This window comes from Cydia amplana, chromosome 3 (assembly GCF_948474715.1).
Source record: "Cydia amplana chromosome 3, ilCydAmpl1.1, whole genome shotgun sequence".
Classification (NCBI taxonomy): Eukaryota; Metazoa; Arthropoda; class Insecta; order Lepidoptera; family Tortricidae; genus Cydia; species Cydia amplana.
Window position 1 is genome coordinate 8798986 of NC_086071.1, and position 21633 is coordinate 8820618.

At 39.8% G+C, this 21633-nt stretch overlaps 3 protein-coding genes across 3 annotated transcripts in view; all 3 read left to right on the forward strand.

The window, feature by feature from the left end:
• Positions 1–302: 302 nt before the first annotated feature.
• On the forward strand, positions 303–9222 carry LOC134662674 (lipase member H-like). Its single transcript, XM_063518945.1, has 7 exons — positions 303–1031; positions 6055–6125; positions 6587–6671; positions 7277–7431; positions 7752–7991; positions 8356–8707; positions 9142–9222. Exons 1-7 carry the CDS (start codon positions 487–489, stop codon positions 9191–9193), a joined length of 1500 nt encoding a protein of 499 aa, XP_063375015.1. The 5' UTR covers positions 303–486; the 3' UTR covers positions 9194–9222.
• Positions 9223–12081: 2859 nt separating this feature from the next.
• The window catches only part of LOC134662675 (uncharacterized), a 30267-nt gene continuing 20715 nt past the window's right edge, over positions 12082–21633 (forward strand). The window contains exon 1 of the mRNA XM_063518946.1: positions 12082–12124. Coding sequence (XP_063375016.1) covers positions 12082–12124 — 43 coding nt within the window. The remainder of the gene's footprint in view (positions 12125–21633) is intronic.
• LOC134662935 (uncharacterized) lies at positions 15452–17403 on the forward strand. Its single transcript, XM_063519239.1, has one exon. It carries the CDS (start codon positions 15452–15454, stop codon positions 16697–16699), a length of 1248 nt encoding a protein of 415 aa, XP_063375309.1. The 3' UTR covers positions 16700–17403.

The following is a 21633-nucleotide window of genomic DNA, read 5'->3' on the forward strand; positions in this document are numbered from 1 at the left end:
CTGCCAGGAAGTTTATTTACGCTGACGATATTTGCCTCGTGAATCAGCACAAAAACTTCAAAAACTTAGAGGTTTCACTATCCGGCGATATGGAGGTGCTAGCCAAATACTTCAGGATATGGCGACTAACACCCAGCCCTAGCAAAACAGAGGTATCCTGTTTCCATCTGGCGAATCAATGTGCCACGCAGGAGCTTAAGGTGCATTTTGAAGGATCCACACTTAATCATAATTTTTCCCCAAAATACCTGGGAATCACTCTCGATCGATCCCTTACATATAAGCAACATCTTACCGGCACAGCTCGTAAACTCCAGACCCGAAACAACATTCTCCAGAAATTAAGCGGTACTTCTTGGGGAGCAAGTGCCGATGTCCTGAGAACTTCTGCTCTGTCCTTAGTGTACTCCACGGCTGAGTATTGCGCACCGGCATGGTTGGGCAGTGCCCACGCCACCAGAGTGGGACGTTGAGCTGAATAGGGCCATGCGACTCATCTCCGGTACGCTACTCTCAACCCCTTCCCACTGGCTGCCAGTGCTTTCTCGGATCGCTCCGCCTGACTTGAGAAGGAAAGAGGCCCTGATGCGGGAAGCGGTAAAGATCCAAAAGAACCCAGCCCTACTAATTCATGCGGAGTTTATGAGCCCAGCCAACTGTCGCCTAAAATCCAGGAATGCCTCTTACAGTATCTTTAAGGGCCTTGTCGATACTTGTTTCAACCTGAAGCGTGAGTGGTCACAGTCGTGGAACTCACTGATGGCGGGAAAGCTGGGCTCCGGAATCACTCCAGGTGCCATAATCAAAGGATCTGACCTCCCAAGACGGCACTGGTGCAACCTCAACAGACTTCGCACTGGCCATGGTCGCTGTGCTTACTACAAACACCGCTGTGGATGGGTGGAATCCCCGGCTTGCATTTGTGGCGAGACTGCACAAACAATTCAGCACATTATAGAGGATTGCCCCATAACGCGCTATGCCAACGGACCTCCGGAAGACCTGATCGTCCTTAACGACGAGGCCACCAAGTGGCTGATTGGACTTAATTTGAATTTATAACTGTTTGTTTTCTGTTTACTATACTACGCCATACGATTAAATAAATACTTAGTTATGGAAAAAAATTTTTAGGGTTCATCAGCGTTGGAACGGTAATCCTGTTGCGTCTTACCATTGTGACCTTTATTTTCCATTACGCCATTTTAATCATATTTATGGATAAAAGGACAATAAAGATGCGTGCAGCCCCGTGCATGCGATAGTGGCGAACCTCCCTCCTTCCTTTATTACTTATTATCCTTTATTACTTTTTGATCTCCTGGTACGCGAGCTAGCTTTATCCTATTAGATTCTTTTATGTAATAGGACTTATGGCATTCTCTCTAGACATCTGGTTTTAACTCCCGACGCGTTTTAAAAGTGTGATATTAAAAGTTTAACATGTGTAACTCTCTGTGTAACTTAGAAGCGCGTAATTGGGTGCATTCATTGCATTAGGTACTACGAAATACTTTTATATTGAATGCCCATTCAATAGCTAATAAAAATGTACATTTCCGCCTTAATGCTTGCGTTCACCTCATACCTAAAGTACTGTAATACTCATGTTATTTTATTCGTGTTATCGGTGCGATAAAATTTTATAAGCATACTACGAAATAGGTACCTTTATCCCCATGGAAGTTTTACACCTAAGACACCATTAAAGTAAATCCATGATTCCTATGTGGCGGAAAATTGCAATGTAGTAAGTAGTACTGGTAGTAGTAAACTATGGAGTTTCTTTTCCAGTCTTTTGTATAGGTAACTTCTATCGAACATAGGTAATTATTGAACATTTCATCGATGAAAGAATAGGGAGATTAGTTCAAAACCGTGACACTAGGTTAAAAAAGGACTAACATTACTTTGATTGCTATTGCAATATGATTTTAGGTCAGCAGATTTTTTAGTTTCTCAAAACCGGACGGGGTAAAACCGGATCGTTCCTGTTTTGTACATGTGCCTTTTTTGGACAATACACGGAAAAACGAAGCTTGGGTATAATGTGTATTAGAATTAGTATTGATAAACCTAGTAAGCTACTTATAACCTAAACCAATTAAGTATTATTTAAACTAGAATAATTTTCCAATTTCGTTACTTTTTGTTTAAAACTCGTGGGAAAGTAATTGTAAATAAATGTTTCATTTAAAATTTTAAATGTTTATCATTCAAAATTACCTACCTACTGAGCAAGCATGATAAAATAATAAATGAGCGTTTCAAAGAAGCAATTATGAATCGTTCTTGTAGTAATACTTTTATTGTAAAGTAAATAGAATATCAGTGGATGTCTTTATGCATAGCGCGTCCACTTTTGCGCTATCGTTGTTTCTATTCTCAAAGGCAAATAGCAATCTCTTCGCAAATGTATCTGTTCCTTTTCGATTTCGCTCCGCTCCGGGCAAAGCCGATGGGACACGTTTCTTTGTCTGTATTTTTTTTAATTTGTATCGCCATTTAATTACATAAAGTGGAAAAATTATTAGGTAAATTGTACCTACTACCATAAGATATAACCTGACATCAAAACAATTAGCATGAAATAAATATTAAGAGAACTTCTTAAATATATGATATTTATGTATTTATCTTTCTGTAAAAAAACATGGGTAAACCTTGCCCGTCAATAAATGTTTTATTATTTATTGAAGTGAAAACTTCTTTAGCGGCGCTGGGCACTTTTTGAGGTGGGGAAAAAATGATAAACTCGAGACAGCATAAGGCGATCACGTGACCGTAAGGGGCGTAAGGCGATCACGTGACCGTAAGCCCCGTAAGGTGGCCACTCATAATTTAAATGGCATTTAAATCAATAAAGAAAAACTCAATGTTATTTGACATTTATGTTGCGGACTCCTTTTCAAGACTCTGTACCTATGTTCAAATAATTTGACGTTGTCATGGCAGTATGTAAATAAACATTCAATGAAAAAGTGTGATCTTATTTGAGAATGATAATAATATATAATAAATAAATAGAATACCTCCGCTCAACGTATGTATCGTGTTACCGGGCCTCAGTAACATAGTGAGGTGAGTTTTCACTTCCATCGGCACTCCCGGAGTGCAACCGTTGTTGCTTGTTTATTTATTTTTTATTTATTTATGTTTTCATGTCCATTAATAAATAAAAATGTTACGCAATTTTTTTCTGTCAATTAAATGTATAGTATTTAGCATCATCACATACCTAGCCGTATCCGGTGACGATATCATCTCGTTACAATGTAATATACACTTAAAACGCAAAATATTCTTCATCACACTTGCTCAGTAAGCATGCAATTTCAACTTCCTCTCATGTCATGCAATCTCTTCGATCTGTCTGTCGAAACCTGTTCTTCCAGTAACATGTCTACACGATGCTTGAATTCCGCCGATTGGGTGACATTTATATTTCAGGGGTGTAGCATTTCACGTGGGGTCACTCAATCAATCAATCAATCAATTTATTTTGCTATAATAAGGGTTGGTTTACAGGTGTTATTACAATGTTATGTACATTACTTAATTAGCCATATTCTATAGCATGCAAAATATTCACAATTATTTACATATGTACAAATTCAATTGAAACTTAACTAAATAATATTATATACCAAACTATGGGTCGAAAACGTTGTTTAACAAAATATAATTTATCATATTAAGCGGAAGCGTAATAAATGGACTCACAAGGTCGTATGTTAAAACTTCCGCGTATTAAAAAGAATGTACTTACTAATATACCTATCTAATTGTATTACTCTTATCGAGAAAGTAGATAGGTAAATGATTGCAGGTGACTCCCGTTATCTCTTAATGATTAAAGTGATATATTAAATATCAAAACAATTATTAGATTGAATACAGATAAGTTTATATTAGGTGAGGGTGGGGAGGGTCGATCCCTAGGGGACACTTGGTAAACTTCATTTTCAATCAAACCAAACGAGATACATTTTTTTGCACTGTTAACACTCATTCATTCGTTCCTAACTTCACGTTCTGTCATGGCACTGTATCGGAAAAGTCAGTGGTTCAAAAATGGCGGACGGTGAAAGATTTTCTGCGTACTATATTCAATTTTCGGTAAGCTTTAACTGGATTTATTTTATAATATGAGATGGAAATGATGTTAGTGAGTGTGCTTATTTTATTTGTTGTTTATTGAAGTGATGATTAACTTGGATTACATTGATATACGCGAACACACGTTTCGAGTACGGCACGTTTTATAATCTTACTATGTATGGGGAGACTTTGTCTTTTTCTTCAGGGGAGATATGTTTCCGGGATCATGTCACCCCCAAAGCGATCAAGTACACATTGTAATAAATTTACTTACAAAAAGATTCATAGAGCTATCATAAATATTTTCTTTTCTTTAGTAAATCATGCCGCAAAATTACGACCAGTGAAACACTGATTCAAACTTTCAAGGTTTTTGACTCATTATTGTTTATTGAAACGGAGGTCGCGGGTTCGAACCCCGGCTCGTACCAATGAGTTTTTCGGAACTTATGTACGAAATATCATTTGATATTTACCAGTCGCTTTTCGGTGAAGGAAAACATCGTGAGGAAACCGGACTAATCCCAATACGGGCCTAGTTTACCCTCTGGGTTGGAAGGTCAGATGGCAGTCGCTTTCGTAAAAACTAGTGCCCACGCCAATTGCTGGGATTAGTTGCCAAGCGGACCCCAGGCTCCCATGAGCCGTGGCAAAATGCCGGGATAACGCGAGGAAGATGATGATTGTTTATTGAAACGGGATTTAATGGCGTATAATTCAGTTTTTTAATTATACAACTGACTTCGAACTCCGAAAACTGAATTATCCCCGTGGCCTTTGAAAAGACTAACTAAAGTTGACATCAACATTTTGCGAACTACCCGCACTTGGTCTTGATTATCAAGTTAAACATTTTACACACAGGGGATGTTACTCGGTCGACAAACAACACTTATAACGATATTTGGTTATCAACCGGCGATATTTGTTTTTATTGATGAAATGCTATTTTAATGGCTTTCCGACCTTATGTACTATAGAACCGACGGTCCATAGAAAGGATTTTAGGATTATGCAGCTCAAACACCGTCCTCGAAACGTGAGCAGTAAATTTCTAAACTTATTTAATATAGTAAACAATAACGACCAGAGATGGGTAAAAAAATTAAAATTGCTGTAGGTATCTGACGCTAAAAATACCTTCATAATAACTTTAAAAAATTTAGCTTGTTACAAGAAATTTTATGTTAATAACTTAGATTTTTGTTTTTTTTTTTAACTTTTTTTGGTTCAAAAATTGATTCCCTATTTTATGTTGTTTTATGGATAATACGATTACATTGTTTTTTTTTTTAAAGTATAAGATTATGGATTAATATGTGTTTGATATCTTCATATATTAATTTTCTGTAGATAAAGTGAATAAATTAATGTAGATACTACCCTCGAAATATGACATTGCCGCTTAAAATCTTTTTACCAAGTGTCCCCAAATCTGGAAGACTTGATCCCTTCGGCTTAGACATCTGATTACCGGAAATACAACTTCAAAGCATGGAAGATGCAATATATATATGTTTGCTGTGTATTTTACAAATTATAGATGCATTGCTAATAGCGATCCGAGTTATATAATCAATGAGAATCTGGTATGGGGAGACATGGTAAAAATCTGTTTACCATGTGTCCCAAGAACCAGGGTCACTTGATCCCCCTAGGATCAAGGCTCCCGACCAGGGGTAAACAAGTCTCCCTTACATAGGGGACACATGGTAAAAGTCCACAGTATGGGTTTTCATTAAATAACGGTCTAATTTATTGCACAAATCTGTTCTAATTCAAACTAGAACTGAAGAGATAAATTCTGAATCGTATGGTCTATAAAGTTTTTCAATACTACAAATAGTTAAGAAAATGTATGCTAAAAACAAAAGGGGTGATCAACCCTCCCCAGTTTCCCCTATCCATTTATCATTTGCATAAATATAGACTTGTTGAGACGTCTTGTGTTAGTTGGTGCAGGCTAGTGAAATTTAGAAATATGTGGCGAATAAATTTAGTATTTGTAGCTGCTACGTGCATTTGTAAGTACCTATGATTTAAATCTTTGACATGTCTGTAAATAACCCGAAATAAATAAATATTCCTACCGTAGTAGTCAAATTAATTTAATTACTATAGGTATTTCGAAAATAATACAAGTAATAGTAAAATTAAAATGATCAGCGTACTTTTACATTCTGGAAGAATAATTAAATATCTTAATATCTGCTTCATAATTGCAAAGTATTTATGCAAAGACCTTCAGAACCTTAAAATATGGTTAGTATTAAAATGTAAATCATCGGTTAAATATTAATATACTTTATAAGCGACGATTCATGATGACTGTAATCGCTAGTTATTAGGAATGGTAAGATTTGCTAATTAAATCTACTATCTCTTATACAAAGTCATACCTCCTAACGTCATAACGTTAATAGTTTCAATGTAGTCCCCTCGAACAAAGTACCTAGTCGACTTAAGTGTGTTATTTTAGTTTCAGCATGCGAATGCGCGTCACTGGCAGAAACAGGAGTGGGTTCCAGAAGCCCGCGCTTTACCAATGTCAGATACTTCCGAACTTCGTGGTGAGTGTGTAAACTGTGTTTTATGTTTCTTTCCTTTATGTTCCTTTATTTTTGTCTGTTACCTTCCGTGATTATTTCTCCCTTCATTGGTCTCATCGGAAAATCAGCGCTGGAAGTCGCCAGCAACATGCTGAGATGGGGCCATTTCGTGACACTTTATTTTCATTATGTTCTTTTTGTGTAATTATGTGTATCGTCTGTGTGTTTACGAATAAAAAAACTATTCTATTCTATTTTATGTAACTCCAAGTAGGTCAAAGAACACAAATAAATCAGTTGCCACTAAAGAACGACTAACTTAAAAATTATCAACAATGTTGCTCCACCATTGTTTTCGCTTTCCGCCCTGCGTCCCAATCATATTTTACCTACATTAAAATTAAATTAAAACCGGTCACATGAAAGAGCTAAAAGTAACTGCTTAATTAAACGAATTTACTCAATATACAACGTGTTACCTGATGTAACTCCCCACTTTCAGTGGCTGGTGTAACACCTTGTATATTACCTAAGTTGGTACCGGCTTTTTTTCCAATGGGTACATTTACAATAAGCAGAAATAGTGTTAGAAGGCACTTTATACATATTTTATAATTACCTAACAGGGAACATATGGTGAGTGGCGTAGACCTGGAAGAAGTGGAAAATTCTGCTCAAGGAGCGACCAGCCTCGCCCTAGATGGCACTGAAAACGTCGCCATCATAGTTCACGGGCGAGAGAGCAGCGTCTACAGCGACTTCGGAAGCAGTGTCCGATACTGTAAGTTCGAAGTATACACACTCATAAAGAACCACCTGTGTGGCTACTACCAGTTTGGCACTGACATAAACGTAATTTACTTTCTCTACATCTTACTCGCACTAATATGCGAGTACAAGCGAGATGCATAGAAGGTAAATTACGTTCTCGATAGCGTTTATGTCAGTTTTGACACTGTCAGTCACTCATGGTACGGTCTAAGGTCACAATTCATTATTATTATTATTTATAACTTCTTTAAAATTTTGTGTTTTCTTATTTGTATATATTACGGTAATCTCAAAGTAGATACCCAAAACTATACAAATGTCATATTTCAGCACTCGCCATGGCGGACTTGGTTATCATCATGGTAGATTGGTCCTATCTGTCCTTTTCGTCGTACGAGCTGGCTGTGGCGACCGTGCCCTTCATCGCTGCGGATCTTAGGGCCTTCATAGTGTTCCTGGCCGACGCTGGCTTGAACCTTAGCCGGCTTCACCTTATCGGCTTTGATCTTGGAGCTCACATCGTAGGCATTGCGAATAGAAATGCTGCTGCTCGTGCTGTTAAAATCACAGGTGCGTTAGAGGGGATAGTACTCCCCTATTTTTACCAAATAATGGCTTTGCTCAATATCAAATGAATGAATTTAGGTAAGTATATCTAAATATAGGTTCTAACGACTAATACATCAAACGAGATTATTTTTAGTGTTTCAACTTTCACTTAACCCGTGGAGCGCCCTAACAAGACACGTGTGCTAGTAACTAGTATAGGAGTTCCATACTACGGTAATTTTGGGGCGCTCCAGTGACGTCAAAATTCTTCATTTGTTGAATGAAATTAGCTGAACTGCTCAATAGCATCAAGCATAGTACTGATGAGAAAATTGCTATTCAATTTTTCTTCAGTAAATTACAAAGGCTCTATGTGATATTGCAGCATTGGACCCCGCTGGTGCCCTTTGGGGCGCTTCCTCCCAGCGCCTCAGGGCTAGTGACGCAAACTACGTCGAAGTAATCCACACAGATATAAGCGGAACCAGAGCGTTTGGTACCGCTGATGCCCTCGGTACCTTGGATATCTACCCGAACGGAGGGACCAGGCAGCCTGGCTGTTCAAACAGCGACAACGCGTGCCACCACAACAGGGCCTGGGAGTTTTTCGCGGCGACCGTGGACACTGGTGGACACTTGATGGCTCTGCGATGCGACTCGATGACGCAAGTTGGCAACAATCGCTGCATAGGGACACCAGCTGTGTTAATGGGAACATTGACGCTTATTAAATTGCAGTAAGTTTAACTTTGGTCTTTAGTCTTTACAGAGGAGGTATAAAGTATACTTTTACTTTTATAACTACTACGGGACTGAATCGCGTAAGACTTACGTTTATTTATGGCCTGACGTTTCGAACGTGACGTTACGTTCGTGGTCACAGGCAGACAGAGGTCAGAGGTGGACGTAAGTCTTACGCGATTAAGTCCCGTGGTAGTTATAAAAGTATGAGTGAGAATCGTGTTAGTTTAAAGTAATAGTTATCCAGTTGAACAGTTACATTTATGTACCTACATACATGATAATATAAAAATGTGTTATCTAGTTCATATCCTAGGATCTATATCTAGTTTATTGTTTACATACATACCAACATACCAATAGAGACAACTGCAAAAGAAAAGTGATCATGCTGGTATTTAATCTAAACTTAACATTGTTATTTTTTCAGGACTGGCCTATATCGAGTCAACACTGGCAACACTTACCCTTTCAATGCTTAAAAACTGTAATTAAAAACTTATACATTATTGAATATTAAAATTAAATTAAAAAGATTAAAAATAATATTATTTATTTTCGTAAAATATACACGTGTTTATAAAGTAGGGGATATATGTGTTGGGCAACACCGCTCTTCCTTAATTAACAGATTGTTAAATACACGAAAATTTCAAGTACTAGTTTAAGTATGTCTAATAGTATAACATATGTATACAATTAAGATAAGTGTAACAATTGTTACACAACATTGTTAATATAAGTTAATAAAGAAATTAACCCAAACATGTAGCTTTTAACTTCCGATTCACAATTTAAGTAGAGAACTGTGAGCTATACGACACTTTAAATAAATCATAAACATGGCGTTGGTATGTGTTTTGATATACTTTTTACAAAGGGCCTTCTTAATATACCGAGCGTCGAGTGGCCGTAAAGTGGGGATGGTTTGAAATTTCCGAAACCATAATTAATTTGAAGAAATGCCGAATACGCCATTGTTAGTCGAGATCAACGAAAAACATGCCTGGAGAGCCTATTCATTCCTTACAAAATTGCCGGCAAGACAGATTTTTTTCATGGTCCCATTGTGAATTTTTGAAATTTTGTTTCCATTTATTACATTATAATTAGAGGATTAATTCGTTTAAAGCACTATTGTACTAATAAAGATTGTCTCTGGTATTAATATAGATAAAAATAATTAAAGAAAACTGAGATTACTTTCAACAAAAAATAAATCGAAATTACTTTTTGAACTACATATCAAACAATAAGTATTATTAAATTGTACAACGGGACTTAATCGCGTATGTAAGTTTTAAGATTTACCTCCGACGTTTCGAGGACGGCGTTGTCCCCGTGGTCTCGGAGAAGAGTCGGAGGGGACAACGCCGTCCTCGAAACGTCGGAGGTAAATCTTAAAACTTACATACGCGATTAAGTCCCGTTGTACAATTTAATAATGTGTAAAAATCGTGGAAGTGTAAATCAGTGTCAAACAATAAGTAGGTACCTAATACAGTTTTCGAAGGACAATGTTCCGTTTTTTTTCCATACATGTTTGGTTCAACAACTCGACCTCAACAATCGACTCAAGAAACATGGATGCCGATTCGGATTAAAAATAAATGTTACAATCTTGATCGTATTTTGATACGACTTTGATGAGAACTCTCACTGATTGCTGCTAGCGAAATACACTGAAAACCCGGAGGCCTTTCAGTGCTTAAATTATGTTATTTTTTTAGCATACAGTACTTCAGAAAGTCAGTATTTAAATAAAGAAATTATAGCACATTTTGTATTTTATTCACTGATTCCTTTGAAAAGTCTGTAAAATATAACTTGAGGTGATACAATACATGTAGATACATGAATAAATAGGTTTCTCAAGATTTTGTGCTATAAGGTAAGTACCTACTTATAAACGTGTTAATTATAAAAGCACCGAGTGGAGGTAAAGTGGGAAGAACTCGACCTTTCCGAAACCATAATTAATTTGAAGATGTGCCGAATACGACATCAAAGAAGAATAAATGTCTGGGGTGTAAAAGTAAATTCGGTATGAGATCGATAACTTTAAAGCGTGTTCAATAGGAGCTAACAAGTTAAAAGTTGACAAGTAGCCTTGTGAATTGAAGCAAACTTTTAATAGGTAGGTAGCAAAAGTTGTTAATTTTTAGGGTTCCGTAAATCGTAAACCGCAGTTGAAATTTTCACAGATGATGTATTTCTGTTGCCTGCGTAATGGTACGGAACCCTTCGTGGGCGAGTCCGACTCGCACTTGGCCGGTTTTAAGTAAGTACAAGGTCTATTGCAAACGTAGGTTCTAAGTAGGTACAGTCGCCATCAGATATATCGGAGCGACCAAGGTGCTCACAAATATCTGATCACGCCTCTACTGTCAAGGAGTTAAAGTGCGTGTTAAGATGATTTGAGCACCTCGGCCGCTCCAATATATGTGATGGCGACTGTACTTGGTTAACAAAAATATTGGTCACCATTCAAGGCACCAAACCAATAATGTTAGAAAATAGGATTGAATTTGTTCTGCTTAAAAACGTCGAAAGAAAAGAAATGTAATTTTATACAACGAGGAAATGCCGCCAGCATCCTTGGTACAATGCCTCAAGGGCCTATTTTAAGCTAAGCCTAAGCTAGTTACTAATTAGTTTATTAGTTTTATGTAAATAAATGATATTCAATATTAACTTAAATTAATAAATATTAGTACGTGTACAAGGTGGTATAAGGACATTGCGCTGTACGGGCTTAGACATAGACGCTGCATGTTTTTTTACAAAACTAGGAGGCGTATTCCGACTGTAAAACACAGCTAGCAGCTAGAAGTTATGAATGTGATCTGCTACTGTCAAAAGGGACATTTCTTCTACCATATTGACAGAATAATATCGTCCCTTACTAATCTGCCCTATAAATAACCAATCGATACAAAATGGTATAATTATAGTACTTGTATTGGTATATATGTAGGTGGGTGTAGGAGGTACCTACTATTCATATCACAGATGGTAGAAATGATTCATATGAAATCATTCCACCTTTTTGGACTTGATACAAATGTAAAGATAAATTAATCTATGTCATAAAACATAATCAAAAATCAAATAAACGGACAAGTATTAGTACTTATATAAAGCATGTTATGATCAAAACATTAATGACAAATCAGTCATCATAATTATGATTACGATTGATGTTGACCGCTTTCAATTATTTTGTATATCATAATCAAATTTTATCACTGAAAATTTTATTGAATCAGCCGATTAACGGATAATCATAGATTATCTTTTTCTACTTTTCTATAAAAGTATTGACTAAGGTAATCGCAACAACATTATTTTTAGTATCTCCAGGTTCAAAATGTTGAGTGACAAGTGTGTATTTATCATACTCGCTATATACCGTAAGTTAAAAAATAATAATTCATATGTGACGTTTTATCATAATTACATACTCGTACATCGATGACTTATGGCAATTTAAGTAGCACTATTAGTGATGACAAGACACATTTTTCAAGTGTCTTCTCAGTACTACTCAGGTACGATAAAATAACAAATGAATACTTACCCATTACTTACGTACATCGTTTTAACATTGCTGTAGGTATCGTCAATAGTATGGCATTGTCATTGATTCAGTAATTGTTACGAGTCTTTCTCGCGACTATCGTGAACCTTAGAATTTAGAAGTTGAAATCAAAGCGAACATCAATAACGCTACAACATTACATAAGATGAAGAAGAAGATTGTTCTACTCATCACATCATCACGTGAGCCAAAGTTTAGGTATTATTTTCTTATAAATAAGGCGCAGAATAACATCGAAACATTTGAAAAAAATATTAACTGTATATCACAAATTGGCTCTTACCTATTAAACGGTTCCTTTGCTCGACTCGTACACAGTGATATTGGTCACATCACTAGTCTGTCAGAAACGACAAATGCTACCTAAATGCTACGAGCCACCGATGTTCATAAAACCTTACAAATATAATGGAAAAGCTTAGATAGTTAAGGTTTTAAGTAACAAAAAAAGGTCGAACCTTTTTTTGCTTGATTAAAGCATGAAACTTGGCACAGTTGTTCCTTATATCAAAATAAGCCAATTAAGATCGGTAGCCCGAGGGACCCCCCGCTTAAGCCCGAGAGGGGGGGGGGGGGTCAAGTAGCGCCCCGCCCGGCTTCATTCTAAAAATTCTAATAGGCCCCGTTTAGCTAATAGGTCATATTTGGTATCAATTTCGGATAAATCAATAACGTAGAATTCATTTCTGGTATAAAAAATTGCAATTTGTTGAAAAAAATAATAAAAAAGCACAAAAAATCTAATTTTTCAAGTATAATTTTTGTTTTTTATTTATTGTCAAAATTAAACTGCTTGGTTTTTCTACATACAAAAAATATGACGATAAAGACTATTTAATGTAGATTTTAAAAACATAACTTTTACTTACCTTTATGAAAAAGAAATTGCATTAAAAAAACATATCGTCCCGCGCCGGTGAATATCTTGTTACCGACATAGGCATCGATATAGACAACATCCGAAGTACACACTCTGGAGACCGACTAAATGTGTTGTTTATTATTGTAGATCATATATTAAAGATAGAAAGCCGTACATAATATTTGATTAGAAAAAAAATGTGTCGTTCAGTGAAAAAAGGGACCTTGGAAAAAATTTTCATAGAGCCTCTCTTTTGTATAGAAGCATAGTTAATTTCAACCACTCCATGGACTCCATGGTCCCTGTTTTCAATGAATAAGAAGTAAACTGTAAGTATTATTTAATCTACTTACTTATTACATTATAGAATAATTTGCCAGTAACTGGCCGCTTTAATAACTAGCCGCTCTAAACTAAAAATGAATTCTATTCACCTATAAACAGAATTCATTTTAGTATAATGTTCCAAAAACTGGCCAGCTTTCAATAACTGGCCACTGGCTAGCCTAAACAGAATTTTTGGTTTTGGGTGGCCAGTTACTAAAAGTGGCCAGTTACTGGCGAATTACCCTACCACACTTTAATTTTGCGTCTTGTGTCGTAATACAGTTCCTTCCCCAGACACATAAATGCGTACATTTCATCATTCATGTAGTTGCATCGCGTTTTTTATTCCTGTTTGCATTTACTTCTGGTCAGTTTCAACCATATTCTGACCAAAGCAGGTGTCAGACCAGTGTGGAACCCGTCGTCTGCTTCTTGCTTCCATTGCCAAGAAGTCTGACGGACTGAGCAAGTTTGACGACGAACTAACGTCTGAACCTAAACATCAACCCCTCGGTACACTGCGCGTAATAGGGCATTTATATGGCTCCCTTTTGTTAGAAGTAGGTATACATTATGGAATTTAATAATAAAATAATTTAGCAGTGACTTAATCTCATAGAACAGGTATAACATTATACAACTCTTCATTTCAATATCCCGGTATAACTTGCCTTCTTCAATATTGCACTTATTACCGATCATATAATAACATTTTAGTATTTTAGGGGAATGCTTTTAGCCACTGCTATTGCTCCATCTTGTAAGAGCTTGAATCCTTGTAGTGGTTTGGATGAACTCTGAACAGATTCCATGCTTCGAATTCACTTTTTCTCCCCTTTCCACTGAATGCTCGAAACAGGGGTAAGACTTCCGCTCTTTTAGGGTAAATAAAATATAGTTTACTTAGCTTATAGAATAGATAATTTTATTAGCTTAAAATATAATTCCCTGACCTGGATGAAATGGTGTGTCATGTGATATAATTGTGTTTTCCACTGTGTCAACGTGAGCCCACAATTCCTGTAGTTGGGGAAATATTCGTACGCATGAATCTAGTCTAGCTGCTATGACTACGTTCGTGTCTACTGTGCGTATCAATACCTTGCAATGACTGTTTTACAGCATCTGCAACTAGGGCCATCATATTAAATGAATCGGACTTTTCATGGTTCTTGGAGTATTCGGAATCTCACGAGGAACATTACTTGTGACATGTTTCTCTACACAATTTCGCGATGGCATAAATAAGGACTTTTAACTCTTCGAAGTTTTGTCAACACAGTGTCTCAAAATGATTTACCTAGTGGTAAAGAAATGAGTTTCACTAAAAGATGGTTATAAGTGAAGCTTACCGTCATGGTAAATTAAACTCTAATTTATTTCTATCGGGCCCTGAAAAACCAGGAGTCGTACTCGTATTCCAAGCATTCTCTCGATCGACCTTGTAATACTGTAAGCTCAATAAGACTTGTGATGTGGGTACTACATGATATATATCATATATATTTTATACATACACTCAAAACATCCATAGGTAATTCAGGAACAAGTATTCACGATAAACAGACAAATAAATGCCTTCTAGAATTTGAACCCGGGTTCCCCATTTAATATAAGGTGTATAAAAGTGAGATCTAAGCATGGACCCTTTTTAGCCTGGCCGATACAAGGATTCAAGCTCCTACAGGATGGAGCAATATCAGTAAATAAATAGCATTCGCCAAAACTTTATTATACCTTTATATGATGATAGGCGAAATAACCTTCTTTTTTTTTCGTCAATGAGCCGTCAATGAGATCGGACGTATTTATTAAAATAATTAATTATTCACGTGCATAATTTCGTGATTGTCTGCATTTCAATCGTGCATTATCTGGGTCATTAGTCATCTACCCCGACCTACGGCTACAGTATAATGTATAAGTGGAGTAAACAGGTGTAAGCGAAAAATGTCGGAGAATAGTCCATTTAACCGGAGTGGACTAACACGCCGCAGCCCGCCCTCAACGCCCACGCCGCAGCCCGGCCCGCCCGGGCCCGCACCAGCAAACATGCAGCAGGAAGAAGAGCCCCCGAAGGTAATTCCCACGAGTGACATCCAGACCTGGCTGAAAAAGATCGAACTGAACCTCCACGACGTATGCTCTACATCTGCAGAAGGTAAACTCAACACTGACCAGAAGCTCAGAATCAACAACCTGTGTCGCAGCGTGAACCACTTAGCCTCACAAATGGCTATTGAATACCAATCTCTAAAAAGCCACGCAGTCCAAGCATATCAGTCTCGCCAAGCGCATCAGGAAAAGATGGACCTCGTAAAACGCATCCAAGAACTAAAGGAATCAATTGAGGAATCCAGCCGACAAGTTTCGGGACCTGTATCGTTTGCCGACGCCCTTAAGAAAAATGGAACGAGGTACGTTCAACCATCTAACATTAGCTCAGTCGCAATCTATCCGGTCGACAAGTTAAAATCGAGTGAGGAGACAAAATCTCTCGTTCAAAAGATTATCCGGCCCGAAGAAATGAAGCTGCACGTGAGAGGGTTGCGCAAGATCAAAAACGGCGGTGTAGTGATAAGCACTGACTCAAAAGAAGACGTCATAAAACTGAAGCAATCGGCGCAGCTTACGACCTCTGGACTCACCGTTGACGAGCCACAAAAACGCAAGCCCAGAATTGTAGTCATTGGAGTTCCCGCGGACATGCAGGAAACTGAAGTCCTCAAGTGCATTTTCAATCAAAACTTAGCCGATAAATTACAAGATTGGTCGCTCGAAAAATTTATGTCTTCCACTAAGCTCAGTCACAAATCCGGAAAAAAGGACGCCGAGACCTGTAATTATATAATTGAAGTTTCTGGAGCGATACGCAAGGCCTTAATTACGAACGACAGAGTTTTTGTGAATTGGTCATCCTGCCCTGTTAGGGATTTCACCTTGGTGACGCGCTGTTTCAAATGTCAGCTTTACAATCATGCAGCGAAGACCTGCAAAATGGAGACCAACATCTGCGGCCACTGCGGCGAAGCGGGTCACTCATTCAAGGAATGCACAAAAAAGGACGAAGCACCAAAATGTGCAACATGCTCGCACTACAAGAAACCATGCAACCACCAAACAGGCGAAGCCGACTGCCCAGCTAGAAAAATGGCCGAAAAAAGGTATTTAAACTCTATAGATTATGAAGGCGCCTAGGAGCGCTAACTTTCTACATACTTATATAGCACTTCTTATTTCATTAGTTTAACTACCTATGAACAATATCATATTTTCTGACCTAGATAGTTTCTCTGTATCAGAGTCTAAAGCCTGCGATGTCGAAACCTGCAAACAACATGTTCGTCGCTGTCGAAGTCCATTATCAATTTTAACACAAAACATACGGAGTATCTGCAAAAACTTCGATAATTTTAATGTATTTCAACAAAGACTAGATATTACTTGTGACATCATTGTCTTGACTGAATGCTGGCTTAGTACTCATACCAATCTACCAAATATGCCCGGTTACATTTCGTATAGCACTAAGTATAATTATAACCAAAATGACGGGGTAGTAGTTTATGTAAAAAAATAATTTAAATATCACAGTTGTGGAACCCCATATACTAGATTGCAATCGGCTCTTAATTAAAATCGGATCAGATACTGCAGTATTAGCCTTATATAGACCCCCCTCCTTTAGAGATACCAATAATTTTATCAAGTCCCTGGATGAAAATCTAAGTAAACTAACATCCTTCAAAAATATAGTATTGATAGGAGATATTAATATTAACATTCTATCTGAAAACAGCGAATCCTCGCTGACAGCCCAAAGCTATCTTAACCTGTGTTCTTTTCATGGCTTACTCCCAGCGCACACGCTTCCTACACATCAAAGCGGGTCATGCTTAGATCATATTATGGTAAAATCTAATTCTTCGGCGTTAGCACTTGTTACTAACTCTACAGTGACCGACCACAGAGCTGCCCTACTAACCCTCTATCGTAAATCACGTAGTACATGCACGCGCACGCAATTTGTCAATAAATTAAATATAAACAAACTTGGAGATGATTTACGCAATATTGACTTTGGCCCCGTTTATAATTCTGCTGATGCAGAAAATAGTATGCTGTACTTGACCAAAAATGTCCAGCAAGCAATTTTACGTAACACTAATAAGACTCGTTTAAATAGCAAGAATTTTAACAAAAAACCATGGATAACCACGGGACTTCTTCGATCTGTGAGACACAGGGATAAACTACACTTGAAAGCTAAAGCAAATCCAGACAATCTTATATTGCAACTGACGTATAAAAGATATCGTAACTTTTGTACCAACTTACTGAAAAACATAAAAACAAACTACGACAAAAAACAACTGGAAATTGCTGGAAAAAACAGTAATCCTAGCTTTTAATCTCTATTTAATTTCTGTGTATTTTTAATTGTATGGTGCACAATAAAGAATATTATTATTATTATCTTTATTTATTTCTGATCTTAGGTTAGGTTATTTTATAATATGGATATAAAAATAAAATACAAAAACACTTACAAAAACAATACAAAATACATATAAACACATTATAAAAAACCTAACCTAGGGTGCCGCCAGCAGCGGGGCAAGGCCCAAGCTACCGGTGGTCAGGGCTGCAGAGACAGGAACCGGCGGACTATCCGCGCCGTGTCCAAGATCACCGCCTTCTGCATCTGGCCCTTGATCCAACCACCTAGCGAGAGTCTCTCAAGATGTTGGTCGAGACTCTTCGCTATTAGACCGTTCGCTGAAACAACTATCGGAACAATGATCGTCGAATCAACATCCCACATGGCGGTTATCTCGTGAGCCAAGTCTAGGTACTTACTGGACTTGTCCTTCTCGGCTTTCACGAGATTCTCATCATGGGGGATGGTGATGTCAACGAGCACGGCCCGGCGTTGCGCTCGATCTATTATCACAATGTCAGGCTTATTGGCTACAATAGTCCTGTCAGTGATGATAGATCGATCCCAATAGAGCGTGGCACGACCATTCTCGAGAACTGGCGCAGGTGAATACTTGTAGTACGGTACTTCGCGGTCCACAAGGCCGTATAGGAGAGCAAGCTGCTGGTGAATAATCCTGGCTACGAGATTATGTCTGTGCAAGTACTCGCCGTTAGCAAGATGAGAACAACCGGAAATGATATGCCTGAGTGACTCTCCGGGACGGCGGCATGCCCGACAAATGTCGACCGTACCGTCCTTCAGGATATATTTCCGATAGTTGTTCGTCATCATTACTTCGTCCGCAATTGCACAGGCAAAACCCTCGGTTTCTCCGAAGAGGTCCCCGAATCGTAACCAGTTCACCGACGCGAGCAGGTCCACATCGGGTCCCGTGAGGGCCTTGTAGAACCGCCCGTGTAGCACCTTACTCTCCCATGCCGCCTTGCGATCCGCAGTACTTAGTACCACAGGTTTGCGCCAGTTCTCGTTTGCCAAGGAGAGCGGCGTGAGGTTCCTGTCTACTGCCACCACATCACGATGCATCCCACACTCGTTGTTAAGGAAATAATTCCTGAGATTGTACACCTCGCGGTTGTGGAGATCCTTGGCGTTTAGGAAGCCTCGGCCTCCACATTTCCGTGGAATGTACAATCTCATAACTGACGAGCGTGGGTGTAGCATGCGATGTGCGGTGAGCAGTGATCGGACTCTCCGATCCAGGGCATCCAACTCGGTCTGAGTCCACCTTAGTATGCCAAAGGAGTATGTGAGTAGGGGCATTACCCAGGCGTTGAAGGCGCGCACTTTGTTGCCTCCTGACAAAAGACTGTTAAGGACTTTTGTGAGCCGACTGAAAAAGCGCTCCTTCACCGGCCGTCTAATACCCTCGTCCTCAAAACCCAACGACTGTGACATACCAAGGTATTTATAGGTTTCTGATTCAGAGATAGATCTGAAAGACATTGTCTCAGAAGGTTGTAAATTTGTTGAATTTACAACCCTCCCCCGCTGTACATGCATAACCGCACATTTATCGACACCAAACTCCATGTTGATGGCACTACTGAAGACTTCGGTGGTTTTCAGTAGCTCCTTCAGGTCTTGGTTATTTGGTGCAAATAATTTGAGGTCATCCATGTACAGAAGGTGAGAAATGACTTCACCCTCTCTCCGAAGCCGGCAACCTAGTCCCAAATCCTTCAGCAGGGTGCTGAGGGGATTCAGAGCTAGACAGAACCATAGGGGACTCAGACTATCACCCTGAAATATTCCTCGCTCAATCCTTATGAAATCCTGCGGGCCAGGGCGGTCATCTCCGCTTCCTGGTTGACGAAGGACTGTGTTCCACTGCCTCATACACGCGCTTAGAAAGGCTCTCAAAGCTGCATCAACTTTATACAGCTCTAAGACCCTCCCCAGCCATGAATGAGGCACCGAATCATAGGCCTTCTTATAGTCAATCCAAGCGGCTGAGAGGGCCTCCTTGTTCCGCCGGATTTGTTGGCAAATGGTCATGTCTATGAGGAGGAGCTCTTTAGTACCACGGGACCCAACCCTACATCCATTTTGAGCGGGGGCCAAAATATTGTTAGCGACAATGTGCGCGTTGATTTTTGTCCTCAAAATGGATGTAAGGAGCTTATAGAGTGTAGGTAAGCACGTGATGGGTCTGTAATTCTTCGCTTCCGTGGTACTACCGGACTTATAGAGCAGGAAGGTAACACCAGTTGTTAAGGAAGGTGGGAGAGAACCAAGCTCGAGGGCTTGTTGAAATTGTGCTGCCAAGCACGAGTGCGAGCATCGGAACCATTTTAGCCAGAAGTTGTGCAATCCATCCGGCCCAGGACTTTTCCAGTTCTGGGACGTGCGGATGGCACAACTTACGTCATCGGGGGTGATAGTGACTACCCCCATAGGTTCGATGGACTCGCACTCACGCTCGACAACATTCATCCAACTCCCCTCGGTGTGTCCGACAGGCACCGACCAGATGCTACGCCAAAAGTCAGTCATGACAGTAGGATCCGGCGGCTGCATGTCGGACACACGAAGGTTGGTTTCCTCCCACCTTCGGTACACCTTCCTTTGGTCACTCTGGAAAAGACGATTCTGCTGGAATCGATCCACACGCTCTCTGTAGCGGCGAATACGGTTTGCCCATGCATAGACTTTCTGCTTTAGAAAGTCGATACGCTCCATAACGTTGGCCATGTAGTCGCGGGGCCTGATATCCGTCCCCGCGAACGCCTGGTTTACAAAGCGCATTACTCGGGGGCGATTGTTGCCCCCCCTGAAGCAGATCAGCTTTGCGATAAGAGTCCTAAAGGAGCTGATACGTCGCTCGATCCGTATTTGCCATGCGGGGGCACCTCCGGCGGTCCTAGGTGCACGTTCAGAGTCCGGAAACTTGACTCGTGCAACACGGCACGCCGCGATGGCTCCGCAATACATGATCGCGTGCGTATCAACTAAATCTTTACTAGTCCGTAGATATGGCTCTAGTAAAGCATTTAGGGCTCCCATTAGCGCTATATTGCGTCTATTCATAGGCAAACGTGGTAATCGTGGCCTAGTGTTGGGAGTGGAGCGATACTGCGTAATCGCCTCATCCAGAGTCCTCCTCAGATGCTCATTGGCTGTACTACTCTCACTCTGCGCGATCTCCTCCTCGTCGGCGTTGAGATCCACCCGCGCTACCCCCGGCGCCCGGTCGGGTGTGGGTACCGGATTCGGCGACGTCGCGGGCGGGTCCTGCGCCGAGGTGGAGGCCGCGCAAGCAGAGAGAGCCTCCAGGCGAAGCCGATCAAGTGTCGAGTCATCCAACCGCTTTAGCCGCTGAATGACGCGCACCTGATCCGATAATCGTTGCTCCGACACGGTGATGGTTGGTTCAAGTGCCTGAAACAGTGGAAGCATTCGGACACGATAGGCGCATAAGTTGGTTCCCCCCTCTGTAGCCCCATAGTAGGCGCGCATGACGTTCTCATTTATGGTTTGAGACCATCGCATGCGACGCACTACACCACCGGTAGCGGGAGCCGTGGGCGGGGCAGGATGTCCCGCAGGCCCCAAGCGTGCCGGCAGCGGTGGCCGCCCTCGTCGCGCAGGTGGTCGTGGCGGCGGCGGCGGCGGCCCGCACTCGTCGCTC